General features: G+C 42.6%; 1 protein-coding gene across 2 annotated transcripts in view; it reads left to right on the forward strand.

Moving 5' to 3' along the window:
- The window catches only part of LOC137652193 (calcium-responsive transcription factor-like), a 56,961-nt gene that overhangs the window by 26,254 nt on the left and 2,714 nt on the right, over positions 1 to 27,993 (forward strand). Inside the window, exons 3-5 of one of the 2 annotated variants that reach the window (XR_011046218.1) lie at positions 6,251 to 6,348; positions 18,391 to 18,934; positions 19,464 to 19,558. Coding sequence is in view for 1 of the 2 variants with exons in the window: in XM_068385409.1 (XP_068241510.1) it covers positions 6,251 to 6,348; positions 18,391 to 18,913 (621 nt within the window). In the remaining variant the exon portion in view is untranslated. The remainder of the gene's footprint in view (positions 1 to 6,250; positions 6,349 to 18,390; positions 18,935 to 19,463; positions 19,559 to 27,993) is intronic. The other variant, XM_068385409.1, reaches the window with a different exon arrangement.

Raw genomic sequence — 27,993 nt, forward strand, 5'->3', positions numbered from 1 at the left:
CTCCATGACTCTTGTAGCTCCTCTGTGGCATCACGCGGAATGGTTCCTGGATCTTCTGCAGCTCCTGACGGAACTTCCGAGGGAACTCCCCCCACAACACTAGCTACTCAGACTACACTGCAACATCTTCCACAAGGCCGTAGCGTCGCTTCGGCTTTATGCCTGGAGACTATCCAGCGTCTCCTCACGGAGAGAGGATTTTCCTAACAGGTTGCGGACAGGATGTCTCGCCACCTACTCAAGTCTCTATCGGAGTCTACCAGGGGAAGTGGAAAGTCTTCTGTGGTTGGTGTTGTGGGAGGGGTATCTCTCCACTCGATGCCACTATTCCAGCAATAGCGGAGTTTCTTGTGTATTTACGAGAGGAAATGCGCCTTTCAGTTCCAGCGGTGAAAGGCTATCGCTCAGCCTTAAGCCTGGCGTTTAGGCTGAAAGGAGTGGAAATTTCCTCTTCGTTAGAACTCTCTCTACTCATACGCAGCTATGAGCTTACCTGCCCTCAGTCAGAAGTAAGACCTCCTCCTTGGAACGTGGTTCAGTTCCTCAGGGCTCTGAACTCCGTTTGAACCATTACGCCAGGCGTCTGATCGCCACCTGTCTTGGATGACGGCTTTCCTGCTCGCTTTGGCCTCGGCCAAGCGGGTCAGTGAACTTCATGGTCTTTCTTACGACGTCGCCCATTCAAGGGGATGGGGGGAGGTAACGTTCAGGTTCGTCCCTGAGTTTGTTGCCAAGACTCAGAACCCTGAGGTGTCAAGACCCTAGGTTCGACTCCTTCAGGGTAACGAGTTTTCGTTCTGTAACAAGTGACCCAGACCATCTGTTATTTTGCCCAGTAAGAAGTCTGAGGCATTACTTGAAGAGAACAGCTGCAGTCCGTCCTCAGGTGCAAGCGTTATTCGTAAGCGCAGGAAGGAGAAAGAGGAGGGTCACCAGGAACACCATCTCGGCCTGGATCCGGAAGGTTATTCAACATACCTTGGATCCTGACCCTCCTCCGTCACGCCGCCCTAGAGCGCACGATGTTGGGCCTCGCTACGTCCCTTGCATTCCAGAGAAATTTCTCTGTGACTCAGGTTTTGCAAGCTGGGGTGTGGAAGCGCCAGACGACGTTCACAGCCCACTACCTGCAGGTCGTGACCCACAGGAGCTTCGATACATTCTCTATTGGCCCTGTGGTGGCTGAACAACAGCTGGTCTCACCTCAGGCTCCTTAATGGACAGGTAGCGAAAGGTTTGGGGCATTGTTACCCGGTTTTAGTCTGCGTGATTGAAAGAGTATGTCTGGCCCTTACTTCTTTCTTCATTCTCCCCTCTCTTGGGGAAAGCAGCATCCTGGTCTCTGCATAGCTGACCTCAACCTCTGCAGGTAAACCATGCTCCCTTGTGCTCCTAGTATTAACTATGATACTGTTTGCGTCCCCCATACCCTGACGAGGTGGTATTGGGAACGTCCTAGCCTAGATTTCTATCTAAAGAACTCCAGGTCAACTTCCTAGGACGAGTTGCAACTTCCTCCACACACAACTTATTAGGCCGCACGTCCGTAGCAAGCTTTGGAGAGTGTGAGGTGCAGGGACCCCCTTTCTCGAGTACTGCTCACTCGGTTTTCGGGTCCCCGGGTAAAGCCAAAAGCCAGTAAGGCTGGAGACTTTCCGCCCTTCCTAAGAGGTAAGTCACCCTATGTAAATAGCGTGGTTTGTATTTCGGTTACGGAACAAATGACAAATTCGGAGATAATTTGTATTTTTCCTAACCATACAAACCTTAGCTATTTCCACATATTTGCCCGCCAGCCCTGTCCCCCAAGTCAAGTCCTACCTCTAAGTGAAGTGAGACAAATCACAGGTGTGTGGGGGGGAGGGGTAGCAAGCTACCCCTTCCCTACCCCCTGCTAACTAGCGGGGGGTAGTTAACCCTCGTTAAAAACTTAATGGCTCATCATTTCAGCTACGCTGAAAGTAAACCCTATGTAAATAGCTAAGGTTTGTATGGTTAGGAAAAATACAAATTATCTCTGAATTTGTCATATTCTTATAAATCTTGTAGTGTGTGGTATAAATTTCTGATGAAATTTTATTGAATGTGTAAATGTAATTTGTTCCTACATGAATATAAACCATTGTCTTTTAATAGGAGTATGATTTCAACAAAGCTAGAAACTTGGCTATTAAAATTTATGATGAGCTGTATTAGTTATTAATGGGTAGTAGGAAAAGCCCTGCCCCCTCCCGCTATCTCACTGAGTAACCACTTTGACTATAGTCGCTGAGTAGTACAGATACACTCTTGGTGCTAACAAGCTTGGTTATTTTACACTTTATCTTTTGGTAGCAAATTACTGTGTGTTTGACGATTGGAGAAACCATGTGTATGCTTGCGGTCCTGCCCAGGTGTTCCAGGCTGTAGATATGGAACCTTTCTGAGCAGCTCCTCCATGGATCCCCATTCTTCGTGCCCTTCTTGCAGAGGTCTTGACTGCTTTCAGTCATCAACCTTTTAAGCCGTGTAGGGAGTGGTCGTACTTTTAGTGGTTGGAGTACAGCAAGAGGAGAGAGAAGTCTAAGAAGGATTCTTGCCCATCGGGATCCTCCTCAAAGTCTAAGAAATCCACTGGACACCTCCTTTCTCCTTCTGGTACTTTGGCTTCGGAGCTTTCTCCCTCTCTGTCCTCTATGGCAAACCTAGAGTAGGTAGGCATTATCTGCTTAGGTATTCAGTCTCTTTGGTAGGAACCCAAAACTTTTATTACAGGTGATGACACTAAGGATGCTGTGGCCCTCCTTAGGCATTGAGGGCTTTTCATCAACAAATAGATTTTGCAAGTCTTGCAGCATCGAAGGGCAAGTCTTCTTCTATTTTCCTGTCTTCCTCTGCAGAGGAAATACTTGACAAGACCCCCTCCATCCAGCCGCCCAGGATTTCTGAAGGTGCACCAGCCCTGGATTACTGAAGGTGCTGTGGATCAACAATTGTCACCTTCAGATTTGACATCTAATAAGGGAAGGAAACGCTTATGACCTCCCTCACCTCCTAGCCCAATTCCTTCCACATTGTCTCCTGTTGTGGGTCCAACTCGTATTGCTCGTCTTCATTAAGTGAGAAGGAGGGAACACCAACCTCCTCTATCTCTTTTTTGGACGCATGACTAGGATGTCTCCAGATCTCCTAGGGAATCCCCCTCTCCTACAGTACATGTACTGTATTCTCAGACTTCACACCTCAGGTGACGAGAGATGTCTTCAGATATATACGAGAGAGATTTGCTTTTATGCGCTCATGTGCTTGTGCGTATGCTCTCCACTTAGCGCGCTTTCATCTGATCCTGTCTTACTCATTCGTGCTTGTGCCCCTGGATATCAACATTCCCCTATATGTGTGCACCCTTCTGTTAGCACATATTCACCTGTTTGCTTGCAAGTGCTCTTCTAATATGTGAGGACTCTCTTTTTAGCACTGTCATTGTCCAATTGGCACGCATTCACCAGATCCTGAATCTTCACCTGTATGCATGCACTCTCCTGTTGCTATACCTGTTCCAGAAATCACTAGTGTTTGCACACGCTCATCCATTAGTGCACTCACCTGATTGCAGGTGCTCTCCCCACAGAGAATGTTCCCATTTACCTGCACTCTCCCTTTATAGAATGTTGTTCTGGCCATACATGCTCTACTATTTGTGCATGCCTACCTCTTCGTACACTTGCTCACCTGTTAAATTGCACTCTCCTGTTTGAGCACGTTCATCACTTACCAGACATGCACTTATATATGATAGGTCCCTTGTTTGAGAAACCTTACCTCTCAGCACTCAATCTTCAGAAGAGGATTCCTCACACAATTTGTCATAGAAAGGGCACTGTGAAGTATTCTTCAAAAGATCGATCTCCACGCACAAGGTTACCGGATAAAGAGCCCAATCTTAAGAAAGACATCCCCAAGACACCTCGTGTCGTCATTCTTCCAGATACTCCTCGAGTGATAGGTCACCTTCAGCTCATTGGAAAATTTACTATCCATCAAGGGTCGGGCAGTCCACGGACACATCAATCAGCAGGGCTTCCCGACGTGATTGTGCTAAGCCTTTAGAGCTACTGTATAAGCTCTTGCTTTGTCACCCAAGGCTAGCCCTGGAGCATTGGAAGCTTCTAGATCTGCATGGAATGGCCTGACAGAAGACATTCAAAACAATCTTGCAAAACCTTATTTGAATAAATTTTGGTTGATCATGATTTAGGACGCTAGACCAATAATACCCATTATATCTTTGTATGGTTAGTACATGTACTGTATACAGTTTTCTCTCCTATTGTTTGTGAAAACCACTTTGAGATTTGGTTGGCAGTTTTGATGCAATACTAAAGAATACTTTTAGCTTTATGGAAATTAAGCATAAAAAATGACTAAGCATTCCGTAATCAAGGCAAACATGGAACGTTTATAATATTTACAAGAGAAGATGTATCAAGTTGGTTTAAGTGTGTTTTGGTTTTGAAATTAGTAATATTTTATCTGTCTCTATCACATACTCAGCGGCAAAAGAGAGTGAGAGTTAGTACTGTATGGTGACTGTTAGGAGTAGGTTGGACAGGGCATCAGCCACCTAATGAGATACAGTAATACCATTAAAGAGTTATTGGTTCCTTTGACTCACCAGACAGTACTACATTGGATCCATTCTCTGTATACAGCTCATTTTTCCTTTGTCTACACATAAACTGAATAGTTTGGATTATTTTTTCCATGTTCTCCTCAATCCTCACACGTAACAACACTTAAATTACCAAACAATTCTTTGCTTAAGGGGTTAACTACAGCACTGTAATTGCTCAGTGGCTACTTTTCTTTTGGTGAGGGCAGAAGAGACTCTTTAGCTATGATAAGCAGCTCTTCTAGGAGGACACTCCAAAATCTAACCAATATTCTCTAGTCTTGGGTAGTGCCATAGCTTCCATACCATGGTCTCTCACTGTCTTAGGATAGAGTTCTCTTGCTTGAGGGTACATCGAACATACTAGTTTATCCTGTTTTTCCTCCTCTTCTTTTTTGAATTTTTATGGTTTATATACGAAAGATTTAGTTTAATGGTGTTATGGTTCTTTAATATATTTTATTTTAATTGTACATTACTTCCTTTTGTAGTTTTTTTATTTCCTTGTTTTCTTTTCTTACTGGGCTATTTTTCCCTGTTGGAGCCCTAGGACTTATATATAGCATCCTGCTTTTTCAACAAGGGTTGTGGCTTAGCTAGTAATAATAATAATAATAAAAATTATTGTTATTATTACTAATTGTAGCTACAACCCTATTTGAGAAAACAATGTTACAAACGAAAGGGCTCCAAGAGGGAAAATGGCCCAGAAAGGAAAGAAAATAAGGACTTACAGTATGTAAACGATATATGAGAAGTAATGAGTAAAAAATATAAAATATCATAAGATCAATAACGTTAAGGTAGATATGTCATATATAAACTATGATGATAGACTTATGACAAACCTGTTCATCATAAAAAAAAAAATTGAGAGAAATTATTTTAATACTTACCTTGTAGTTATCTCATTCCCTACCTCATGCCACTTTTAGTTATGTCAAGAGACAAGATTATGCACAGGTCCAAGGATGACTTTGATCATATGAAGTACTAGTTATAAATATGCATTTGGTTAATGTTCCTTCTGTGGTGCCATCTGTTGGGATGACTAGGCATCACAGGGGAGGGGAAGTAAAATGGAAAAAAATTTCTAGGTCGGGAAGCCAGAGTCTTTGAAGACTTTAACATGATGACCACTGTTCATGTATTGAAAAAACAAATTTTATTAGAACTCAATTATTTTTGGGTTTGTATGAAAAAAAAAACAGTTGAATTGTATTATTAAATTTTTCGGATTTTTCTAATGACTTATACAAAATTTTAGAATATGAAATGCTCTGTTTACAAATTTTTTGTTTACTGAAACAAAATTCTTTTTAGCTCCTTTGAGCTTTTGAATGGCATTTATGCCTCGGTAACACCAAAAATCACTTGTGGTGAATGGGTATTGTCCAAGAGAGCAACTCAAGATGTCTATTGGAGAGACTTTGCACTCAGTGACTCAACTTTTCAGATAAATGTATATACTTTGTGAAACTGAATTTACTTATGGTTAAGTATTTTATACCTTCTAAATCCAAAGCAAAAGATTTGTAATCAATTGTAATGTTTAAGGAGAAATATTTATAACGTCAATGTCATTACTCCAATTGACAGCCTCATTGCCAGTATACAAAAGTGGTCATGAAGGAAGGACAGCCTGTAAGAAGAAGCATAGACTGTCCTGCAAAGATTATTGTGAATGAATTATCAGTGTAAGTAGTGAACATTTTTACATTCTTTTTCTTTATAGGCCAGGCAATATATTAAATTTGGAATTGTATGCATGTTGCTTAAACATAAGACATAAGGAACTTTTTTTAATTACCTTATGAAATATTTTACTCATAATCATTAGTCCTGTTATATATAATTTTAAATATTTAACTTAGCCGGTGAATATATAATAGCTGCAACTCTGCGGCTCGACAGACACATACATAAAAAACTCGCGAGCGATCGCTATGCAGGTTGCGGGTGTGCCCACCAGTGCCAACTGTCGGCCAGATACCACTCTCGGATGTAAACAAAACCTTCAATTTCTTCTCTGTCGACGTGTCGACAAGACGTACTTTTACTCGCAGTAGAACCTGGAGTTTTTTCCCATCATATTTGGTGAAGTACTTTAATTTGGTTTGAGCTTTCGCACTACAGGTGTTTTTCTTCAAATAAACCCTTGAACTCTTATTTGAATCGGATTATTTGTTGATGACTTAGATCGTTTTTTGGAATTTTCCCTTGACTAATTCAAAATGGCTGACCCTTCTCAAGTTCCCAAGTTTCGAAAGTGTAATGCTAGGGACTGTAATAGGCGTCTTCCAAAGGCTTCTCTCGACCCTCACACTGTTTGTTCCAATTGTCGGGGTAAAACCTGTCAATTGGGAGATCGGTGTGAGGAATGCGTGGGCCTTTCGGAATTCGATTGGATCGAATTTGATAAATATGCACGCAGACTAGAGAGAGATAGGGTAAGGAGAAGTTCTTCTAGGTCTGTAGATTTTTCCTCTCCACATGCCCCTGAACCTAATCCTTCCCCTGTAGTGGTTGTTCCTAACCCCCCTCCTAGCACTCAGGAACCGTCTATGCAAGACATGATGCGTGCTATTCATGCCTTGGGGGAGAGAGTTGAGGCTTTAGCAAGTGACCGGAATCAACTCATGGCGGACGTGAAGGAACTCAAGTGCCAAAGTGCCACGACGGATAGTGGAAAAGTGCCTAGTGTTTCGCAAAGTGTTGTGAACAGTGTTGCGACCGAGGGTTCGTCTGTTCGTGCCTGTCGTCCACCTAGTCCGGGACCTCTTGCAAGCTCCCAAGCCCAGGGGAGAAGCAATGTCGTACGACTTATGGGTCGAGAGGCCTTGATCAGCGAACAGACGTTCCCTCTTTGGTATCAGGCGTATCTCGTCAAGATCGCCCCTACCATAAGACGAGAGAGCCCATTTTTACCTCGTCGTCCGAAGGTGTTTCACGTAAGAAACCTTGGACCAAGGTCTCTAGACCTTTAAAACGCAAGTCGGTCCCTTCAGGACAAGTCCAACGTCCCGGATGTAGCCACTGGGACAGTTCGGACCCGTTGCCATCATCTGATGACTGCTCGCCGCCTAAGAGAGGCAAAGTTGTGCCGTCTCATTCGCTAACCCCGTCTGTTACCGCACCTGCTTCCGTAGACCCTAAATGGGTGTTACTGCAAGACATGCAGTCTAAGCTTGCGTCCTTGATGGAGGACTACAACGCTGAGAAGGTTTCCGTTGAACCTACTGGCCATCAGCCATCCAAGCGTTCTGTTGTGCGTCCTGTTGACGTGGATGTAGCTTTCTCGCGTCAACCAGTTGGGGTTGTACCACCACCGATGCGATCCAGTGTGGATTTCCAGCCGCATGTTGACGTTAGGCAACGCACTGATGCGATTGGTGACGTTCAGGACGTTCACCAACCATCAGAGTTGACTTGTTTTGACGCGGTGCGTCAACCTCCGCAACCCGGTATGGTGTTGACTGCACAACCCAGACGGTCTAAACAGTCTCGGGTGGACGCTGTGCGTCCTCGCGCACCTGTTGTTGTTGACAGTTCCCAGACTGTTCAGCAGTTTCAGGACGCTGCGTCCTGCTCCGTCACGTATGCACCAGTGCGACCGGACTCTGCGAGTCAAACGTTGCCTTCACCTTTGCCGTTTTCTCATCAGTTATCAGATGAGGAACTGTCAGATGAGGACGTTGCTGAACCACAACCTGAGGATCAGCCTTCAGAATTAGATGAGCCTAAAGCAGTTCAACCATCTTTGGACTTTAGAAAAGTCATGGTTGTTTTTAAAGAGTTGTTCCCTGATCACTTTATTTCTGTGGCTCCTCGTTCGCCGCCGTCCGAGTTTGTTTTAGGCGTTCCTGCTACCATGCCTGCCTTTACGAAACTCGTTTTCTCTCGCTCATCCAAGAGAGCTTTACGGCTGTTAGGCGATTGGTTAGAGACCAAGAGGAGTTTAGGGAAGACGGCATTTGCCTTCCCCCCATCTAAACTCTCGTCTAGATCGAGCGTCTGGTATGCCACGGGAGAAGTTCTTGGCTTGGGAGTTCCTGCCTCTGCCCAGGGCGACTTCTCAAGTCTTGTAGACTCTCCCCGTCGCCTTGCCATGAGACGCTCGAAGATTAGTTGGTCACCCTCGGACCTGGACCACCTTCTTAAAGGCATATTTAGGGCGTTTGAAGTCTTTAACTTCCTGGACTGGTGTTTGGGAGCCCTGAGTAGGAAAATCTCATCTGCCGATAGGGATGTTTCCTTACTCATTATGTCCTGCATGGACAAGGCCGTCCGCGATGGGTCCAACGAGCTTGCCGCTTCATTCACGTCCGGAGTCCTTAAGAAACGAGAGTCTCTGTGCTCTTTTCTGTCAGCAGGAGTGACGCCATGCCAAAGATCTGAGCTACTCTTTGCGCCCTTGTCTAAGTGCTTGTTTCCTGAAGTCTTAGTTAAGGAAATTGCCTTGTCTTTAGTGCAGAAGGACACCCACGATTTAGTTGCGTCCTCGGCTCGCAAAGCTCCCCCTTTGCCTGCCTTGTCTGCTAGACCTAGGATAGACACTCCAGCGTCCAGGTTTATCCCGCCCTTTCGTGGCAGAGCCTCCAACAGGGGAGGTGCTCGTGCCGAAGGGAAGAGAGGAAAGAGGAAAGGATCCAAGTCCTCTCGGGGCAGAGTCTGACTGCCCGCAACTTCAGACAGCAGTAGGTGCCAGACTCAAGAACTTCTGGCAAGCCTGGGAGAAGAGAGGCGCAGATCAACAATCTGTGAGGTTGCTCAGAGAGGGGTACAAAATCCCTTTTGTACGCAGACCTCCTCTAGCGACGTCCCCCATCGATCTCTCTCCCAGGTACCGAGAGGAAGCAAAGAGACAAGCCCTGAAACTGGAAGTGTCTCTTTTGCTAGAGAAGGGAGCGGTGGTCAAAGTCTCGGACCTTCAATCACCGGGGTTTTACAACCGTCTCTTCCTAGTATCAAAGAAGACAGGAGGTTGGAGACCGGTGCTAGATGTCAGTGCTCTGAATGTCTTTGTCACAAAGACGAAGTTTACCATGGAGACCACAAAGTCAGTCCTAGCAGCAGTCAGAAAGGGAGACTGGATGGTCTCTCTAGACCTAAGGGACGCTTACTTCCACATCCCCATTCACTCAGACTCCCAACCTTTTCTGAGATTCGTCTTCGACGATGTGGTGTACCAGTTTCGGGCCCTGTGCTTTGGCCTAAGCACAGCTCCTCTCGTGTTTACGAGGCTTATGAGGAATGTGGCAAAATTCCTCCATTTATCGGACATCCGAGCCTCCCTTTATTTGGACGACTGGCTTCTCAGAGCCTCTTCCAGTCATCGCTGTCTGAAGGATCTCAATTGGACTCTAGATCTGACCAAGGAATTGGGACTCCTAGTCAACTTGGAAAAGTCACAGCTGGTCCCATCCCAAACTATTCTGTATTTAGGGATGGAGATTCACAGTCAAGTTTTTCGAGCTTTTCCATCGGCCCCCAGAATAGATCAAGCCCTGCTCGTCATCCGGAAGATGTTGAAGAAAGAACGCTGCTCAGTCAGGCTTTGGATGAGTCTGGTAGGAACGCTGTCATCCCTGGAGCAATTTGTCTCGCTAGGAAGGCTACACCTCCAACCTCTACAATTCCATCTGGCTTTTCACTGGAAAAAGGACAAGACGCTAGAGGCGGTCTCGATCCCGATTTCCGAAAAGATAAAGACTTGTCTGACTTGGTGGAAAGACAATATCAGTCTACGAGAGGGTCTTCCCCTAGCAGTTCAGAAACCCAACCACGTTCTCTTCTCGGACGCATCGGACTTGGGCTGGGGCGCGACGCTGGACGGTCGGGAATGCTCAGGTCTGTGGAACTCGAGTCAGAGGAGCATGCATATCAACAGCAAGGAGCTTTTGGCGGTTCATCTGGCCTTGATAAGCTTCGAGAATCTCCTTTGAGGCAAGGTGGTGGAGGTCAACTCGGACAACACCACGGCCTTGGCGTACATTTCCAAACAGGGAGGTACCCACTCATTGACTCTGTACGAGATCGCAAGGGACCTGCTCATCTGGTCAAAAGATCGAGGCATCTCCCTAGTAACGAGGTTCATCCAGGGCGACTTGAACGTCCTAGCAGATTGTCTCAGTCGGAAAGGTCAAGTAATTCCAACCGAATGGACCCTCCACAAGGATGTGTGCAAGAGACTTTGGGCGACTTGGGGTCAACCCACCATAGATCTCTTTGCAACCTCGCTGACCAAGAGGCTTCCAATCTATTGCTCTCCAGTCCCAGACCCAGCAGCAATACATATAGATGCCTTCCTCCTAGATTGGTCACACCTAGATCTTTACGCATTCCCACCATTCAAGATTGTCAACAAGGTACTGCAGAAATTCGCCTCTCACGAAGGGACAAGGTTGACGTTAGTTGCTCCCCTCTGGCTCGCGAGAGAATGGTTCACCGAGGTACTTCGATGGCTGGTAGACGTTCCCAGAAGTCTTCCTCTAAGAGTAGACCTTTTACGTCAGCCACACGTAAAGAAGGTACACCAAAGCCTCCACGCTCTTCGTCTGACTGCCTTCAGACTATCGAAAGACTCTCGAGAGCTAGAGGCTTTTCGAAGGAGGCAGCCAGTGCGATTGCTAGAGCGAGGAGAGCGTCTACCATTAGAGTTTACCAATCGAAGTGGGAAGTCTTCCGAGACTGGTGCAAGTCAGTTTCCGTATCCTCGTCCAGTACCTCTGTAGCCCAAATAGCTGATTTTCTTTTATACCTGAGAAAAGTTCGCTCCCTTTCAGCTCCTACGATCAAGGGCTACAGAAGCATGTTGGCCTCGGTCTTCCGGCATAGAGGCTTAGATCTTTCCAACAATAAAGATCTGCAAGACCTCCTTAAGTCTTTTGAGACCTCTAAGGAACGTCGTTTGGCTACACCTGGGTGGAATTTAGACGTGGTCCTAAGATTCCTCATGTCAGACAGGTTTGAGCCTTTACATTCAGCCTCCCTGAAAGATCTCACTCTTAAGACTCTTTTCCTGGTATGCTTGGCCTCGGCTAAAAGAGTCAGTGAGCTTCATGCCTTCAGCAAGAACATCGGGTTTTCGTCAGAAAAAGCTACTTGTTCTCTGCAGCTTGGTTTCCTCGCCAAGAATGAGCTACCTTCTCGTCCTTGGCCTAAATCTTTCGATATTCCTAGCTTATCGGAGATCGTAGGCAATGAACTAGAAAGAGTATTATGCCCTGTTAGAGCTCTTAAGTTCTACTTAACTCGTACTAAACCTTTACGAGGCCAATCTGAAGCTTTATGGTGTTCGGTTAAGAAACCATCCTTGCCTATGTCAAAGAATGCTTTGTCATATTTTATCAGATTGTTAATACGAGAAGCTCATTCACACTTGAGTGAGGAAGACCGATCTTTGCTTAAGGTTAAGACGCACGAGGTTAGAGCTGTAGCAACTTCCGTGGCCTTTAAGCAAAATAGATCTCTGCAAAGTATCATGGACGTAACCTATTGGAGAAGCAAGTCAGTGTTCGCGTCATTTTACTTGAAAGATGTCCAGACTCTTTACGAGAACTGCTACACACTGGGACCATTCGTAGCAGCGAGTGCAGTAGTGGGTGAGGGCTCAACCACTACAATTCCCTAATTCCATATCCTTTTAATCTGTCTCTTGAAATGTTTTTAATGTTGTTTTTATGGGTTGTTCGGAAGGCTAAGAAGCCTTTCGCATCCTGGTTGATTTGGCGGGTGGTCAAAGTCATTTCTTGAGAGCGCCCAGATTAGGGGTTTGATGAGGTCCTGTTGTATGGGTTGCAGCCCTTGATACTTCAGCTCCTGGGAGTCTGTCAGCATCCTAAGAGGATCGCTGGGCTCCGTAAGGAAGACAGACTTACAAGGCAGAGTAATCGTCTAAGTCGACTTCCTTACCAGGTACCTATTTATTTTGGTTTTGTTATATTGATAACTGTCAAAATGAAAAAACTCTTAGCTTATACGATGTAAACATATTTAACTCTGGTCTCTACCCACCTCCTTGGGTGTGAATCAGCTATTATATATTCACCGGCTAAGTTAAATATTTAAAAATGATATTTTAATTATAAAATAAATTTTTGAATATACTTACCCGGTGAATATATAAATTAAACGACCCTCCCTTCCTCCCCAATAGAGACGCAGTGGGATGAGAAGAAATTGAAGGTTTTGTTTACATCCGAGAGTGGTATCTGGCCGACAGTTGGCGCTGGTGGGCACACCCGCAACCTGCATAGCGATCGCTCGCGAGTTTTTTATGTATGTGTCTGTCGAGCCGCAGAGTTGCAGCTATTATATATTCACCGGGTAAGTATATTCAAAAATTTATTTTATAATTAAAATATCATTTTGTAGAATAATAGCAAAGTAATATATGTGTGTATTATTGTTTATTAGATTAAAGAATGAAATCCTGTTGTAGTATACTATTGAGCTATTTTTTTTATGTTACTGTACTGTATATTTGAGTTTCCGAATATTTGTTCTTATACAAATATAAATCATCATCCTTCATTATGAGTATGATTTTGAGTCAGCTTGAAATGACCATTTATCCTTAAACGTGGTAGTAATAGTTACTGGCACTCTGCACTCGCTTTAAATTTCAGCCTCAAGCAGTACAAACATTCAATACTCTTATTCTTATCGCCTCTACAATTTTGGCTGCTTTGATTTATTTGCCTTCTCTTTTAGATGAAATGGATAGATGTGTTGACAGACTGGCATGTTCAATGGATAGATTAAAGGGAGAAGACAAGGATATGCAATTGTTTTCTGGATTAACTAAAGTTTTGTGGGTAAGCCAGCTATTATCCACATCATCCGTGTTCCTGTTGCCGTCATTCCATCTCTAAGTGTGACCTTACGATAACAACAACGGGAGCCTAAGGGGTTTCTCATTTGTTTCTTCGACGGAAGGAGGTTTTGAAACAACACCCTTACCAGCTTTGTACAGACTTGCCATTATCGCATCACCTGAAATCCATCTAGATGCCATGGCTAAAAAGCAAATGATCCTAGGTACCCACTCTACAACCATGACTTTAGACATCTTGACCTGGAAAAAACTAGAGACCTCAGACCCATCAAAATAAAGATTATATAAATGTAGAGGGAGTAACAGTCAGACCACTAACAATACCTTTCCTAACCCTTGTGAAGACCTACCCTGTTTATTCTCCCTCACCAGAAGGAAAGGATTACCCCTTAATAGAGGAAGAACAAAAGTTGGTTGGACAGGGGATAACCTCCAGAGATAGAGTTACAAAAAATGGTGCTGTATGCCCTTGCAGGGAGCCACACCAAACCATGAATCGCATCTTGTGTAGCTGCCCACTGGGGTAGAACTATTGTGCAATAGATATGAATAGCCCATCACAGAAAGGTGTCTGTTGTTAGTACAGGTGGCCACGCACCTTTTACTGGTGCTTGGCCCAGCACTGGATCAAGTACGTACACGCACTGCCAGTAGGGTTGAAGGCCGCCACTCACTTCCCTTTCCTGGACAATCAAGGTAAACCTCAGGATCTCTCTCTTTGGTCCTTAAGATAAAGAAGCTCACTCTAGATAGATGAACCCATGGTTGTTCTCCTCTTTCATACGAGTCATGAGATATTTCCTCTCTCAAGTGTGAATATGATCTACGGTCTCCTAGTGATTGATTCATTCAAAATAGTTCTCTGCGGAACCAGTCTTTCTAAGGTACGCACTGAGAGCCCTTCATAAGGGGGGGAGGTGCCTGCGGAAGCGAACAACCCCAAGACCGAGTCCTCAGTGTTGCTATCATGACACCTGTGAAAGATTGGATTGCATTCTTTGATTGGCACTTCAAACTCGTCAAGGGTCAAAGCCCAACCTTGAGTTATCACAGTTGCAGCTTGTTCGTGGAGCTTTGGGTGAGGTTAATTTCCATGTCTCTGGTCAACGGTATTCTTTTAGCTCCAGCTGATAGAGTAAGTTCCTGCTTCCCACATTCTGGACAATGAAGATTTTATGTGCTAGATTACGCAAACTCGTCTCCTATACACATCAAACCTGCAGTTGGCTGCTACCAAGAAAGTTGCCTATATTGCCACAACCCAAGATTTGGCAAATTCTGAAACACAGATGGAGTACACCAACTTAATCCTTTCAGGTGTGAAGGCTGTGACATTTTTGGTAAACCAGTCAGGGGCACAGTGGTCCAAGTGTCTTGAAGAGGTGGGTTGTTGTTGTCTCCTGCTAGGCTAGGCTAGTTGGGTGACAGTAGACATTGTATTTGAAGAAATACTCAAGTGCTCGAGACTGTAGCCATTTTCCCATAGAAGAACATGGAAGTGACATTGGAAAAGTAAAGGAAAGCAAGTCATTACTCCCTTATTCATCATGCAGTTACCATTAAAGGCTCAGGTCCTTCAAAGGCAATAGCTAGAGTAACTTCAAACCCCACCTAACCTTTAGCATGGAAGAAAACTTCAGTGATCTCAAAAGTCTGATCTGCACCTCCATCCTCTTCCTCCTAGAAGAAACATATGTCCCATGTTCCACCATTTCACCCCCATCCTGGCAAGTTGAGGAGGGTTAGTAGAGGTAGGAAAGGGACACTGAAGTCTGCAGTCCCCTCCTCCAGCTGTTGCAAGGTAGAGATGCCTGTCAAGCCATTGAGCAACATGCCAGTGACACTGAGCAGAGCAAGGGGTGGTGGAAGTCTTTCGGGACGGATACTGCTTACCTTTCGCCAACTTCCTCCCTCCCTTCACTGTTTACATTCCAGACTTACTTTCCAGAATTGCCAAAAGCTCTGGCCCTTGTAGCATAGGTGAAGGCTGTAGAGAGAAATACACTTAAAGTCCTTTTAGGCAGTACTCTAGTCTTCGTCAGTCAACTCTTCTCGATGGAAAAGTCTACTTGGATCTGGAGACCAGTCATTGGGCCCTCTCCTTTGAAGAGGTTTGTTCCCCAGACACCATTCAAGATGAAGAAAGAGAACACCATGAAATCCAACATCAGGAAAGAGGACTTTATGCTCTTCATGAGCATGAAGGATGCGTACTTCCAGATAACCATTCATTGGTGGTACAGAAAGTACCTATTTGACTATTTTTCTTTTGTCACAATTTGAGATCATGATCAATCAGGGAAAAACAGTCTTATGCCCAAACAGAGGATGAAGTACCTTAGCTTGCAGAAAGACGTGGAAGCAGCAAGAGTCTTTATATCAGAGACTGTTTTAGCAGACTCAAGGAGGTGGCACACCTAATCCTGCAATATCTTTTAGGACTCGTTCCTCATGAACGTCTCTACGAGCAATTGCTCCAGGGATGTCTGAAGTATCACAGATCAGTAACCAACATTCTCCCTCACTGTCTTTTTCCAGTGGAACTAGATGTACAGGACAGTTGCTTGGTGACTGAGCAACAGAAACCTTACTAAGGGAGTTCCTCTCAACTCTCGACCTCCAGAGATGCTGCTATTCACATATGCATCCAAGGATGGGTGGTGCACACAGTTAAGGAACCAAACTGCCTTAAGGATATGGTCCACAGGAGTAAAGCACCTGCATATCAACCAGTTGGAAATGCAAGCATCATTCCTGACATTGCAAGGTTTCCAGCAGACTTTGATAATGCACTCTGTAGTGTTGATGAGTGACAACCATACAGTTGTGGTACAGCATATGCCAACGAGCAAGGAGGCACTGTTTCACAAACCATTTGCAAATTTGCAAAGCAGATGCATACCTAGACTGTGAAGAGTGTTGTGACGCTGTTGTCAAGGTCCATTCTGTGCAGTGGCTAGGTTCATCAAAGGATAACCAGTTCCTTGCAATGCGTGGTGCTTACCTAAGGCGAGTGACCCCTGCCGAACCATAGAAGTCATGAAGACAACTTATCTCTCACCTTAAACCCAACCTGTCACTTCTGTCAGTGACTTCATCGAGATTTGGGGGGGCATTTCCTCTACAGCCAAACTTCTCATTACTCCACCAAGTTGCTCTTCTGCTTATAAAACCGTTGGCAAACATGGATTGCTAATACGTATATACCACCAAGCACAGAGATTCCGATGACTTATTTCTCTGTCCTGTGAGAGTAAAACAATGCTACCGAAAGAGAACTTAGATCTTTATGCTGAGCACCAGAGACTTATTCAGCACCAGAAAGGTGAAGGAAAAAATACCCAAGAACATTGCTTCATTCGGACTTTGTAACCATCAGATGTATCTAGTCTGCAACCAGCAAGGTATCCAAGGCACAAGCTCTCAAAGTCAGGGTTATTAGCTCCCCCCTTGCATTCAGGAAAAGCTTATCAATGGTGCAAGTCTTGAAGGCAGGAGTCTGAAAATGCCAGCTAACCTTCACATTCAACTTTCAGGAGTTCAGTGTCCTTGGATACCTTTGCCCTTGGTCCGGAGGTAGCTGCTCAAGAAGCATCTCGTCCAAGATAGCGATCATGATATAAGTCCAGAATAAAACATAGGATAACTGGCCTTCCCCTTTCTTTCTTTCTCTCCCATGGGGTGCAGCAGTCAGGCCGTTATATGCTGGACCAGACGTCAGAAGCGGGTAAGCCTCATAATCGAGCATCTTTTCTTTTCAGACAAGTTTGGTTAAAAAGTATCTACCCCTATCCTTCCATGTGAAGGGGAGGAGGAATAGAATGTATACAAACCCATTTGTCATAATAACCATAAATTTAAACAACATACCCATCACACCGTTATATGCTCTTCCATTACTATTTACCTGGTTTTAAGGCTTTATCCTAAAACCTGCAACATCTTCATGTTCAGGTCATTTGGAGGTTAGCAGGAGTCATCACCTCTACTTCAGTACAGGACCCCGTGTTCTGAAATTCCCTGGGAAAGCTAAACCAGCCAGTTTGATTCATATGGACTTCCTACCTCCTAAGGATAAGTATCCTATTATAGAATGATGGCTTTTATTTGTAAAGGAACAAATCACAAGTTCTTTAAGTCACTTGCATATTTCCTAGCTAAACAAACCTGAGTCCTTGAAGTTAACTTATCGCCTCAAACAACCCCACAAGTCCCGGGACTAAGGTCAAAAGTGAACGCAGAGCTGACTGCTGAGTGGGCAGCACTTACCCACACATGCTGTTAAAAGTTGAATGGCTATTTCCAACTAAGCTGTCATTGTACTCCTATTTAAGGACTCAGGTTTGTGTATTAATTAAAAATTCAAATTTCCTAAAATATTTGGGATGTTTTTTTTATGGGATTGTGATGTTCTTAGTTCCATGTGATTGCAGTTATTTATATACAGGTAATTATTAATTTTTTTGTAAATGAATTATAGTACTGTACAATGAATTGAAAAGAAGTGAAGTTGTGCTGTTCATTTTATACAAATCAATATTTTTGTAACAATGTTGGATGTTTAATTTTGAACAAATATATCATGTTTTAAATTAGTATATGATTTTTACAATAACTATTGTTGTTGCTGTAATGGAACAGTATCTTTCATATTTTTATTTATTATTGAATTACCGAGAGGAAAGTTTTTGTTTGATAATTCTTATAATAGTTATACATTATTATGATTATAATATGGCTTTTTCAGTACAGTACTGTATCAAGATTCAGTCCATGAGAAAGATAAATTTTCCGTTTTCATTTCATTTATTTGCACAAAAAGAACAATGGTTTTTAATGCTGCACATGACATTTATTTCTTTGATATGGGGACTTGAATTATCCTTTTTTTAAATTTCAGATACACCGAGTTTGCATTGGATGGCATCACAAAGAAACAAAGGCAACAAAAAATGAAAACTCTAAAAGAAGCTCTATCTCAGAATTGTGATATTTTATATGAGAAATACCATCATATGAAGTTACCCTTGAAAAATGCTCATAGAGGACATGTTGTTAGTGATTACCACTGGAAACTTGGCCGAACACATCCTAACTTATTAAAAAAGATAGAAGAGCTTATTGTTTGTGGCTTGAGGAACGTTAAGATCATACAGTCTATATTAAAGAAATATGCAGAAGAAGAACTTATAGAAGGGAATCCAGAGGATGTTCGGCACTTGAATTATTACTTTCCAACGGATAAAACGATCAGGAACAAAATGCGCTTTGTTACAACAAAATATAAGTTAAAAGATGTACATGGAACTGGTACAAAGAGAAAACCAAAGTCTGGGAAGACTCCTCCAAAAAAGAGGAAAAAAGAAAAAGAAAGTGAACGAGAATATTATGAATATGAAGACTGCAAGATACCTGTACAATGATTCTACCAAAATTAATGAAAGGTAACTGATTACAAGCATTTATATTAGATAATGAATAGCCTTTGAAATAAACAAAATATTCTTGAGGTTGTATTTAATGAGGGAGATGCTAATTAAGGATGATTTGACTGGATTTTAATATTCCATGAATTAATTTTCTCAGAAAAATGGGAAATCTTTGCGGTAACTATCGATTGATTGTATTTTACCACGGTCATACATGACATTTTCAAGTAGGTTTCTCATTAAACTTTAATTATGCATGTACTTTACAGTCCCATTCATTTACTGTTTTATTCATGCATGCGTACATTTCTGGTCTATGAATGTCCCAAAACAGTATCTTTTTAAACAAAAGACAATCAGTAATAATCTGGCACACATGCCACCTGTTGCCGCAGGCACCCATCAGTCATCTATCTCACTTTTTGTGTTGACAACCCTGTTACTAGTTGAGCAGTGTCATAGGATATCAAGTATTTATCATTAATTTATGTATTCTTCTTAGACTCATTCGTATTGTTTTTCATTTTTCTTTCACCTTTGATAGGTGATAAAAGGGGGCTTTTTACACTTGAGCAGGCAGTTATTCGTTGTCACCCTCCGACACTGGACCACAGATTTTGCAGTTAGCAGTTACTGGTTGTAAGTAATTATGCCTTTATATTTTTAAGAGCAAATTTTCACACCTTTTACCAATATTATTCATTTGAATTTTATCTGGTGTTGCTCATGCTTTGATCATCTTCTAAACTTTAATTAAAAACCATAAAATTTCTCCCATTTCTCCCCCTGTACCATCTCTATCTCCCCTGTGATGCTTAGTCGTCCTGATAGATGGCACCATGATAGTAAAATTAACCATATGTCTAAGTTTTAATCATTACTTTATATAATCTTTTGCATGTACAGCATGGGGACTTGCCTCTACAACTCTTATTTCATTTAAATTTGAAAGTACCAGTAGTTTGGTAATATAATTTGAGCAGGAGTATCAGGTATGTCTTTATCTGTTTAAATATGGATTACTGTATGTATTTTCCCAAATACAAGAAAGTGGCAGGTGATGGAAGGAATCCCACCCCATTTTATGTTCAAAGACTGCTTAGTCAATTTAGTTTGTAGGGGAGTAAGTCAAAATTTCCCGATTTTATTAATCTAATGTTTAATATTACTTGTCCATTTCTCTCCATGGTTTATTTTAGCCTGTTTAATCTAAGGCTATCATAAAAACTACATTAAAGCAGATGGTTGGTAGACAACTCTTTAACTAAGAATATTGTGGTCGCTAAGAACTATCAAGCAAAAGGTTAGCCTGATTTTATTTTAAAAAGTGTATTTTTATTAGAATAAGTCCCCAACATATGAACAAAATACATTTTAAGAGGTAGTTCTTGGGTCAAAATTTCTTAAGCCCAGCAATAACAAGCTGGCATCTAGATCATAACCCTCAACTGCATAATCATTATTGTTTTTATTCATCTGGTTTTTCTAACACAACTGAGCTATCATAGATGTTCCGAGAGGGCTTCTCTCAAAAGTACTTTGCATGCTTCTAAATTTCTGGCTTCAGTCTGTAAATCAACAAAAGATTATCAGTGGTAAAGGAACATGCATCTTTGAGCAATATTTCAGTTGATCATCTGAGTACAGCCAAAACAAGCATAGCCAAGCCTAGCCAGTCTTCCAAACCATGGTATGCTTATTGTCAAGGCTGTTCTTTTCTTTTAACATGACTCCTATTTGTACTGTTTAAAGGAGTAATAATTTTCTCGGTCTATTGGCTAGATACAGCAACATTTGAGACAGTTTTATTGATCCCACCATTATTTCTGTATCACCTCATTGGCTCATCACATCCTAGGCTAGAAGACATTCTTTTGTAGGGACTAAGTTGTCAGTACTTCCCTTCTCCAATTAACCAAAACTTACCCATGATCAAGTTAGAGGTCCCCAGTAAGTGATATTTATTCAGAGATATAATCCTCGCTGAAAACGCCTTCTCCAGAAGTTTCCTCTTCCTCCAAGATGATTTTGCCTTGAGTTCTGCATGAGAGAAATTTCTTTTCATCAACCACATTCTTAGATTTTCTAGATACCTAAAGATGTTACAGCCTCTTACATGGAAATATTTCAGCAGAGTTTCTGAATTAGAGGAAGGTGATGCCACTATGAAACTTGGTAAGACTTTAACTAAAACATTTACCAAGCAAAGTCAAAGTAATTTTGGAATTGGTGATGAGAAGGGCATTGATCCAATCATCCACATGATTTCTTTTATTGCATACTCCTTTATTTTCTTTTGGTAGTGAAGTTGTCAGTTTCTGCAACAAGGGCTATAGGGCTGCAATTACTGAAGTGTTTGAACTTAGAAGACTAGATATGGGTTCTCCAATATAATAAAAAAGGCTTATCCAACAATTTAAAGAGGTCATTCCTCAAAGGTTGCCCAAACATCCTAAATTAGACCTTTTCCTGATCTTGAAGAGTCTTACTAAGCCTCTACCCAAGCTAAAATAAGATATCTCCATGCTGATTCTCGTTCTGAATCTTGGCATTTGCATCTTTAAGTTGGGTCATCAAGAGTTAGACGTTCTGGTAAACTCATGTATGCTGAAGGTTGAACTTCAGTCATTTACTCTTGACTTTGTAGTGGAAAACCAATTCAAGGTAGCTATCACTATTCCATAGTACCCTTTGGTACATTTTCTAATCTTACTGTTTTCTGAGGATAATTAAACTCCATAAGCTTCATCCCCTAACTATTTCTTTCTATATGTCAATGCAAGGAAAAGGTCATAATAAAGATATTCTACTGGCTCAAGCTGGCCATCCTTTTAGCTTCTATCAATATGACAAGTGAACCAGTGCAGGTAGATTAGCCAATGGAATTAGAGCCCTCTGTACTTACTAGATTCTAATTCAATGTGGATGTAACCTGTTTTAAATACAGGTAATTATAGAGTCTTTTTACCTTAGCAAAGTTTTATCGTTTAAATGCAGTTCTCTAATGCTTACATAAGTATTTGTTAGGAGCAATAGTCCTTGCCAGCCCAATATTATCTTTGTGGGTGGACTTAAAGAAATTATAGAGTTGTTTTTCTAATTCAATCTCTTTTCTTCCTTTTGTTTTTGACATCTAAGAGAGATAAACTTTAATGAATTTTATATTTTATATCACATCGATTGAAAGGATTCCTCCCTAATTTTAAGAGTCCTCTTCATTTTTATGGACATAGTTTCCTAACCTATGGCAGAGCTCAAATGCTCTCCTGAGTTTATGAGGCCCCCATAATCAACACCCGAGAATATTCAGCAGCTTGGTCCTTGTGTAAATTATAATTCTATAATACATGAACTACGCCCTGAATCCAGACCTTCCTCCGTCACGTCGCCTTAGAGCACACGATGTCAGAGGCATCGCAACGTCCCTGGCCTTCAAAAGGAACTACTCTGTGACGCAGGTGCTACAAGCTGGAGTCTGGAAGCGTCAAACGACCTTCACAGCCCACTACCTGCAGGACGTGACCCACAGGAGCTTCGATACGTTTTCTATCGGCCCTGTGGTGGCTACACAACAGCTGGTCTAACCTCAGGCTCCTTAATGGACAGGTAGCAGAAGGTTGAGGGCATTGTTACCCAGATTTAGACTGCATGAATGAAAGAAGTATGTCTGGCCCTTACTTCTTTCTTCATCCTCCCCTCTCTTGGGGAAAGCAGCATCCTGGGTTCTCTGTATAGCTGACCTCAAGCCTCTGCAGGTAAACCATGCTTCCTTGTGTTCCTAGTACAGTATTAAGTTAATACTGTCGCGTCCCCCATACCCTGACGAGGTGGTATTGGGAACGTCCTAGCCTAGAATTCCAGCTAAAGGACTTCAGTCGACTTCCTAGGACAAGTCACACTTCTTCCCTCCACACACAAGCTTATGTAGGCCGCACGTCTCTTGCGTAGCAAGAAACTTGCGAGGTGCGGGGACACTTTTTCTCGAGTGCTGCTCACTCGGATTCTGAGTCCCCGGGTAAGCCAAAGCCAGTAAGGCTGGGGACTTTTCACCCTACCTAAGGGTAAGTCACCCTATGTAAATAGCGTGGTTTGTATTTCGGTTACGGAACAAATGACAAATTCGGAGATAATTTGTATTTATCCTAACCATACAAACCTTAGCTATTTACACATATTTGCCCACCAGCCCTGTCCCCCAAGACAAGTCCTACCTCTAAGTGAAGTGAGGCAGCTCACCAGTGTGTGTGTGTGGGGGGGGGGGGGGTAGCTAGCTACCCCTCCCCTACCCCCGTGCTAACTAGCGCGGGGGTAGTTTAACCCTCGTTAAAATCTAATGGCTCGTCATTTCAGCTACGCCGAAAGTAATACCCTATGTAAATAGCTAAGGTTTGTTTGGTTAGGAAAAATACAAATTATCTCCGAATTTGTCATTTTGAGATGATGGGAAGGGACTTGGTTGTTATTCTACTTGTATCCACTCCTCTCTTATCTTTTTGTTCCTATGCAAATACAAACCTTCCGTCCTTTAAAATAGAGAAATATCTCTAACAAAGCTGGACAAGCCATTGAATTCATTAATGAGATATTGACTGAATTTGGCCATTTTCTGCACCCTATTTACACTTGCTACTGCCATCAAAAGAGAGATGATTGTATTTAGCCTTATTATGATGCCAGAATTTCTCCATACAGTATATGTACATACATGCATATACCAAAGCATTTCCCCCAGTTTTGGGGGTTAGCCGACATCAAACAAAAGAAACAAAAGTGTGGGGAGCAGTCACTCTCCCCCCAGGTCCATCTCTTAGATGATGTCTCACAGGATTGTAAATACAGGAGAGGGGGTTCCCAGCCCCCTTGTCCCGTCCCTTTTAGTCGCCTCTTACGACACGCAAGGATACGTTGGCACTATTCTAATTGTTTTTATGCCCCCGCTGCCACAGGGGGCATCCATCCATCCATCCATATACCAAGGCACTTCCCCCAATTTTGGGGGGTAGCCGACATCAACAAAGAAACAAAACAAAAAGGGGACTACTCTCTACGTTCCTCCAGCCTAACCAGGGACTCAGCCGAGTTCAGCTGGTACTGCTAGGGTGCCACAGCCCAACCTCCCACAATTCCACCACAGATGAAGCTTCATAATGCTGAATCCCCTACTGCTGCTACCTCCGCGGTCATCTAAGGCACCGGAGGAAGCAGCAGGTCCTACCGGAACTGTGTCACAATCGCTCGCCATTCATTCCTATTTCTAGCACGCTCTCTTGCTTCTTTCACATCTATCCTCCTATCACCCAGAGCTTTCTTCACACCATCCATCCACCCAAACCTTGGCCTTCCTCTTGTACTTCTCCCATCAACTCTTGCATTCATCACCTTCTTTAGCAGACAGCCATTTTCCATTCTCTCAACATGGCCAAACCACCTCAACACATTCATATCCACTCTAGCTGCTAACTCATTTCTTACACCCGTTCTCACCCTCACCACTTCGTTCCTAACCCTATCTACTCGAGATACACCAGCCATACTCCTTAGACACTTCATCTCAAACACATTCAATTTCTGTCTCTCCATCACTTTCATTCCCCACAACTCCGATCCATACATCACAGTTGGTACAATCACTTTCTCATATAGAACTCTCTTAACATTCATGCCCAACCCTCTATTTTTTACTACTCCCTTAACTGCCCCCAACACTTTGCATCCTTCATTCACTCTCTGACGTACATCTGCTTCCACTCCACCATTTGCTGCAACAACAGACCCCAAGTACTTAAACTGATCCACCTCCTCAAGTAACTCTCCATTCAACATGACATTCAACCTTGCACCACCTTCCCTTCTCGTACATCTCATAACCTTACTCTTACCCACATTAACTCTCAACTTCCTTCTCTCACACACCCTTCCAAATTCTGTCACTAGTCAGTCAAGCTTCTCTTCTGTGTCTGCTACCAGTACAGTATCATCCGCAAACAACAACTGATTTACCTCCCATTCATGATCATTTTCGTCTACCAGTTTTAATCCTCGTCCAAGCACTCGAGCATTCACCTCTCTCACCACTCCATCAACATACATGTTAAACAACCACGGGGACATCACACATCCCTGTCTCAGCCCCACTCTCACCGGAAACCAATCGCTCACTTCATTTCCTATTCTAACACATGCTTTACCACCTTTGTAGAAACTTTTCACTGCTTGCAACAACCTTCCACCAACTCCATATAACCTCATCACATTCCACATTGCTTCCCTATCAACTCTATCATATGTTTTCTCCAGATCCATAAACGCAACATACACCTCCTTACCTTTTGCTAAATATTTCTCGCATATCTGCCTAACTGTAAAAATCTGATTCATACAACCCCTACCTCTTCTAAAACCACCCTGTACTTCCAAAATTGCATTCTCTGTTTTATCCTTAATCCTATTAATCATTACTCTACCATACACTTTTCCAACTACACTCAACAAACTAATACCTCTTGAATTACAACACTCATGCACATATCCCTTACCCTTATATAGTGGTACAATACACGCACAAACCCAATCTACTGGTACCATTGACAACACAAAACACATATTAAACAATCTCACCAACCATTCAAGTACAGTCACACCCCTTTCCTTCAATATCTCAGCTTTCACACCATCCATACCAGATGCTTTTCCTACTCTCGTTTCATCTAGTGCTCTCCTCACTTCCTCTATTGTAATCTCTCTCTCATTCTCATCTCCCATCACTGGCACCTCAACACCTGGAACAGCAATTATATCTGCCTCCCTATTATCCTCAACATTCAGCTAACTTTCAAAATATTCCGCCCACCTTTTCCTTGCCTCCTCTCCTTTTAACAACCTTCCATTTCCATCTTTCACTGTCTCTTCAATTCTTGCGCCAGCCTTCCTTACTCTCTTCACTTCTTTCCAAAACTTCTTCTTATTCTCTTCATATGACTGACCCAGTCCCTGACCCCACCTCAGGTCAGCTGCCCTCTTTGCCTCACGTACCTTGCACTTTACTTCCACCTTTTTCTCTCTATATTTTTCATACTTCTCTATACTATTACTCTGCAGCCATTCTTCAAAAGCCCTTTTTTTCTCTTCCACTTTTACCTTCACTCCTTCATTCCACCATTCACTGCCCTTCCTCATGCTGCTTCCAACAAACTTCTTGCCACATACATCACTTGCAATCCCAACAAATTTTTTTTTGCTAACTTCCACTCCTCTAAATTACCAGTTTCTCTTACTCTCACCTCGTCATATGCTATTTTCAACCTTTCCTGATATTTACTTTTTACCCCCGGTTTTATTAGCTCTTCAACCCTCACTAGCTCCCTTTTACATCCACTACTCTATTCCCCCACTCTTTTACTACAACTAATTTTCCTTCCACCAAAAAATGATCAGACATACCGTTAGCCATACCCCTAAACACGTGCACGTCTTTCAATCTTCCAAACATTCTTTTAGTTATCAACACATAATCCATTAATGCCCTTTCTACTACTCTTCAATTTGCCACTCTTACCCATGTATACTTATTTTTATCTTTCTTTTTAAAAAAGTTAGCACTTATTACCATCTCTTGTTCAACACACATATCTACCAGTCTCTCACCACTCTCATTTTCACCTGGTACGCCATACTTCCCAATGACACCTTCTACCTCTCCAGCGCCCACTTTAGCATTTAAGTCACCAATGACAACTACATAATTCCTTCTACCCAGTCCTACACACCTAGTTAATTCATTCCAGAACTCATTCCGCTCTTCTTCACTTTTCTCACTACCTGGCCCATACGCACTGACAAACGCCCAACATTCCCTACCCAACCTAACCCTTACCCACATTAACCTAGATGATATCTCCTTCCATTCCACAACTTTACCTGTCATCCATTCACTCAGCAATAAAGCCACACCCTCTCTTGCTCTTCCCCTTTCAATTCCAGACACTCTACCAGACATTTCACCAAACATCACTTCACCCTTTCCTTTCATCTTTGTCTCACACAAGGCCAATACATCCATCCTTCTACTTCTAAACATACTTCCAATCTCACATCTTTTACTCTTTATCGTACTACATCCACGCACATTCAAACACCCCAAAACTAGAGTGCGGGGAGCAGTTACTCTCCCCCCAGCTCCATCTCTTTGATAACGTCTCACAGGATTTTTTATACGGGAGAGGGGGTTCCCAGCCCCCTCGTCCCGTCCCTTTTAGTCGCCTCTTACGACACGCAGGGATAACGTTGGCGCTATTCTAATTGTTTTTATGCCCCCGCGGCTACCGGGGGGCATAAAAACAAGGGGCATAAATGCGATAATTAAATGGATGAATGACTGAAGTTTGTGAAGTCTGACTATCATTAATCTCATGTCTGAATTTTTTATGAATGTTTTCTTCATGAGGACTGGAAACCAAGCCTGCCAGAGGCAAAGTTGTCTTTTTTTGTAAGAGAAATGTATAATACTGTAGTTTGGTTTTCGGTCTTCATTTCGTTATTATACTTTCTTCCTTGATTCTGGAAGCTGTTCTAGGTATCAAATCTCTCTTCAAAACCAACCTATATTTTTTTTATAATTTTTCTTTCTATGGTTATGTCTTAGTTTGTGTGCAAAACAACTATCAACAGTTAGCAGTGTTTCCAGGAAATTTCAAGGTTGGGATCTATTTTTATTGTAGTATTAATTGAGATCTTATCATCTGTTTTCTAGTTTGCAATTTGGTTTTCGTAAAGGCCTTGGAGCATGTGATGCCCTTCTTACAATCTCCAATACTGTACCGAAATCCCTTGATTGTGGTCAGGAAGTTAGTATGATTGGCCTTGATTTTAGTGCTGCCTTTGACCGTGTTAATCATGAGGCCCTTGTTTTCAAACTCAAACAGTTGGGAGTGGGTGGGTTGTTTCTTAGCATAATTATTGAAATTTTAAGCAATAGATCACAAAGAGTTGTTGTTGAGGAGCACCATAGGAATTATAGGAATGTGATATCTGGTGTACCTCAGGGTAATGTTCTTGGCCCATTACTTTTCATACTA

Source organism: Palaemon carinicauda, chromosome 13, assembly GCF_036898095.1.
Source record: "Palaemon carinicauda isolate YSFRI2023 chromosome 13, ASM3689809v2, whole genome shotgun sequence".
Classification (NCBI taxonomy): Eukaryota; Metazoa; Arthropoda; class Malacostraca; order Decapoda; family Palaemonidae; genus Palaemon; species Palaemon carinicauda.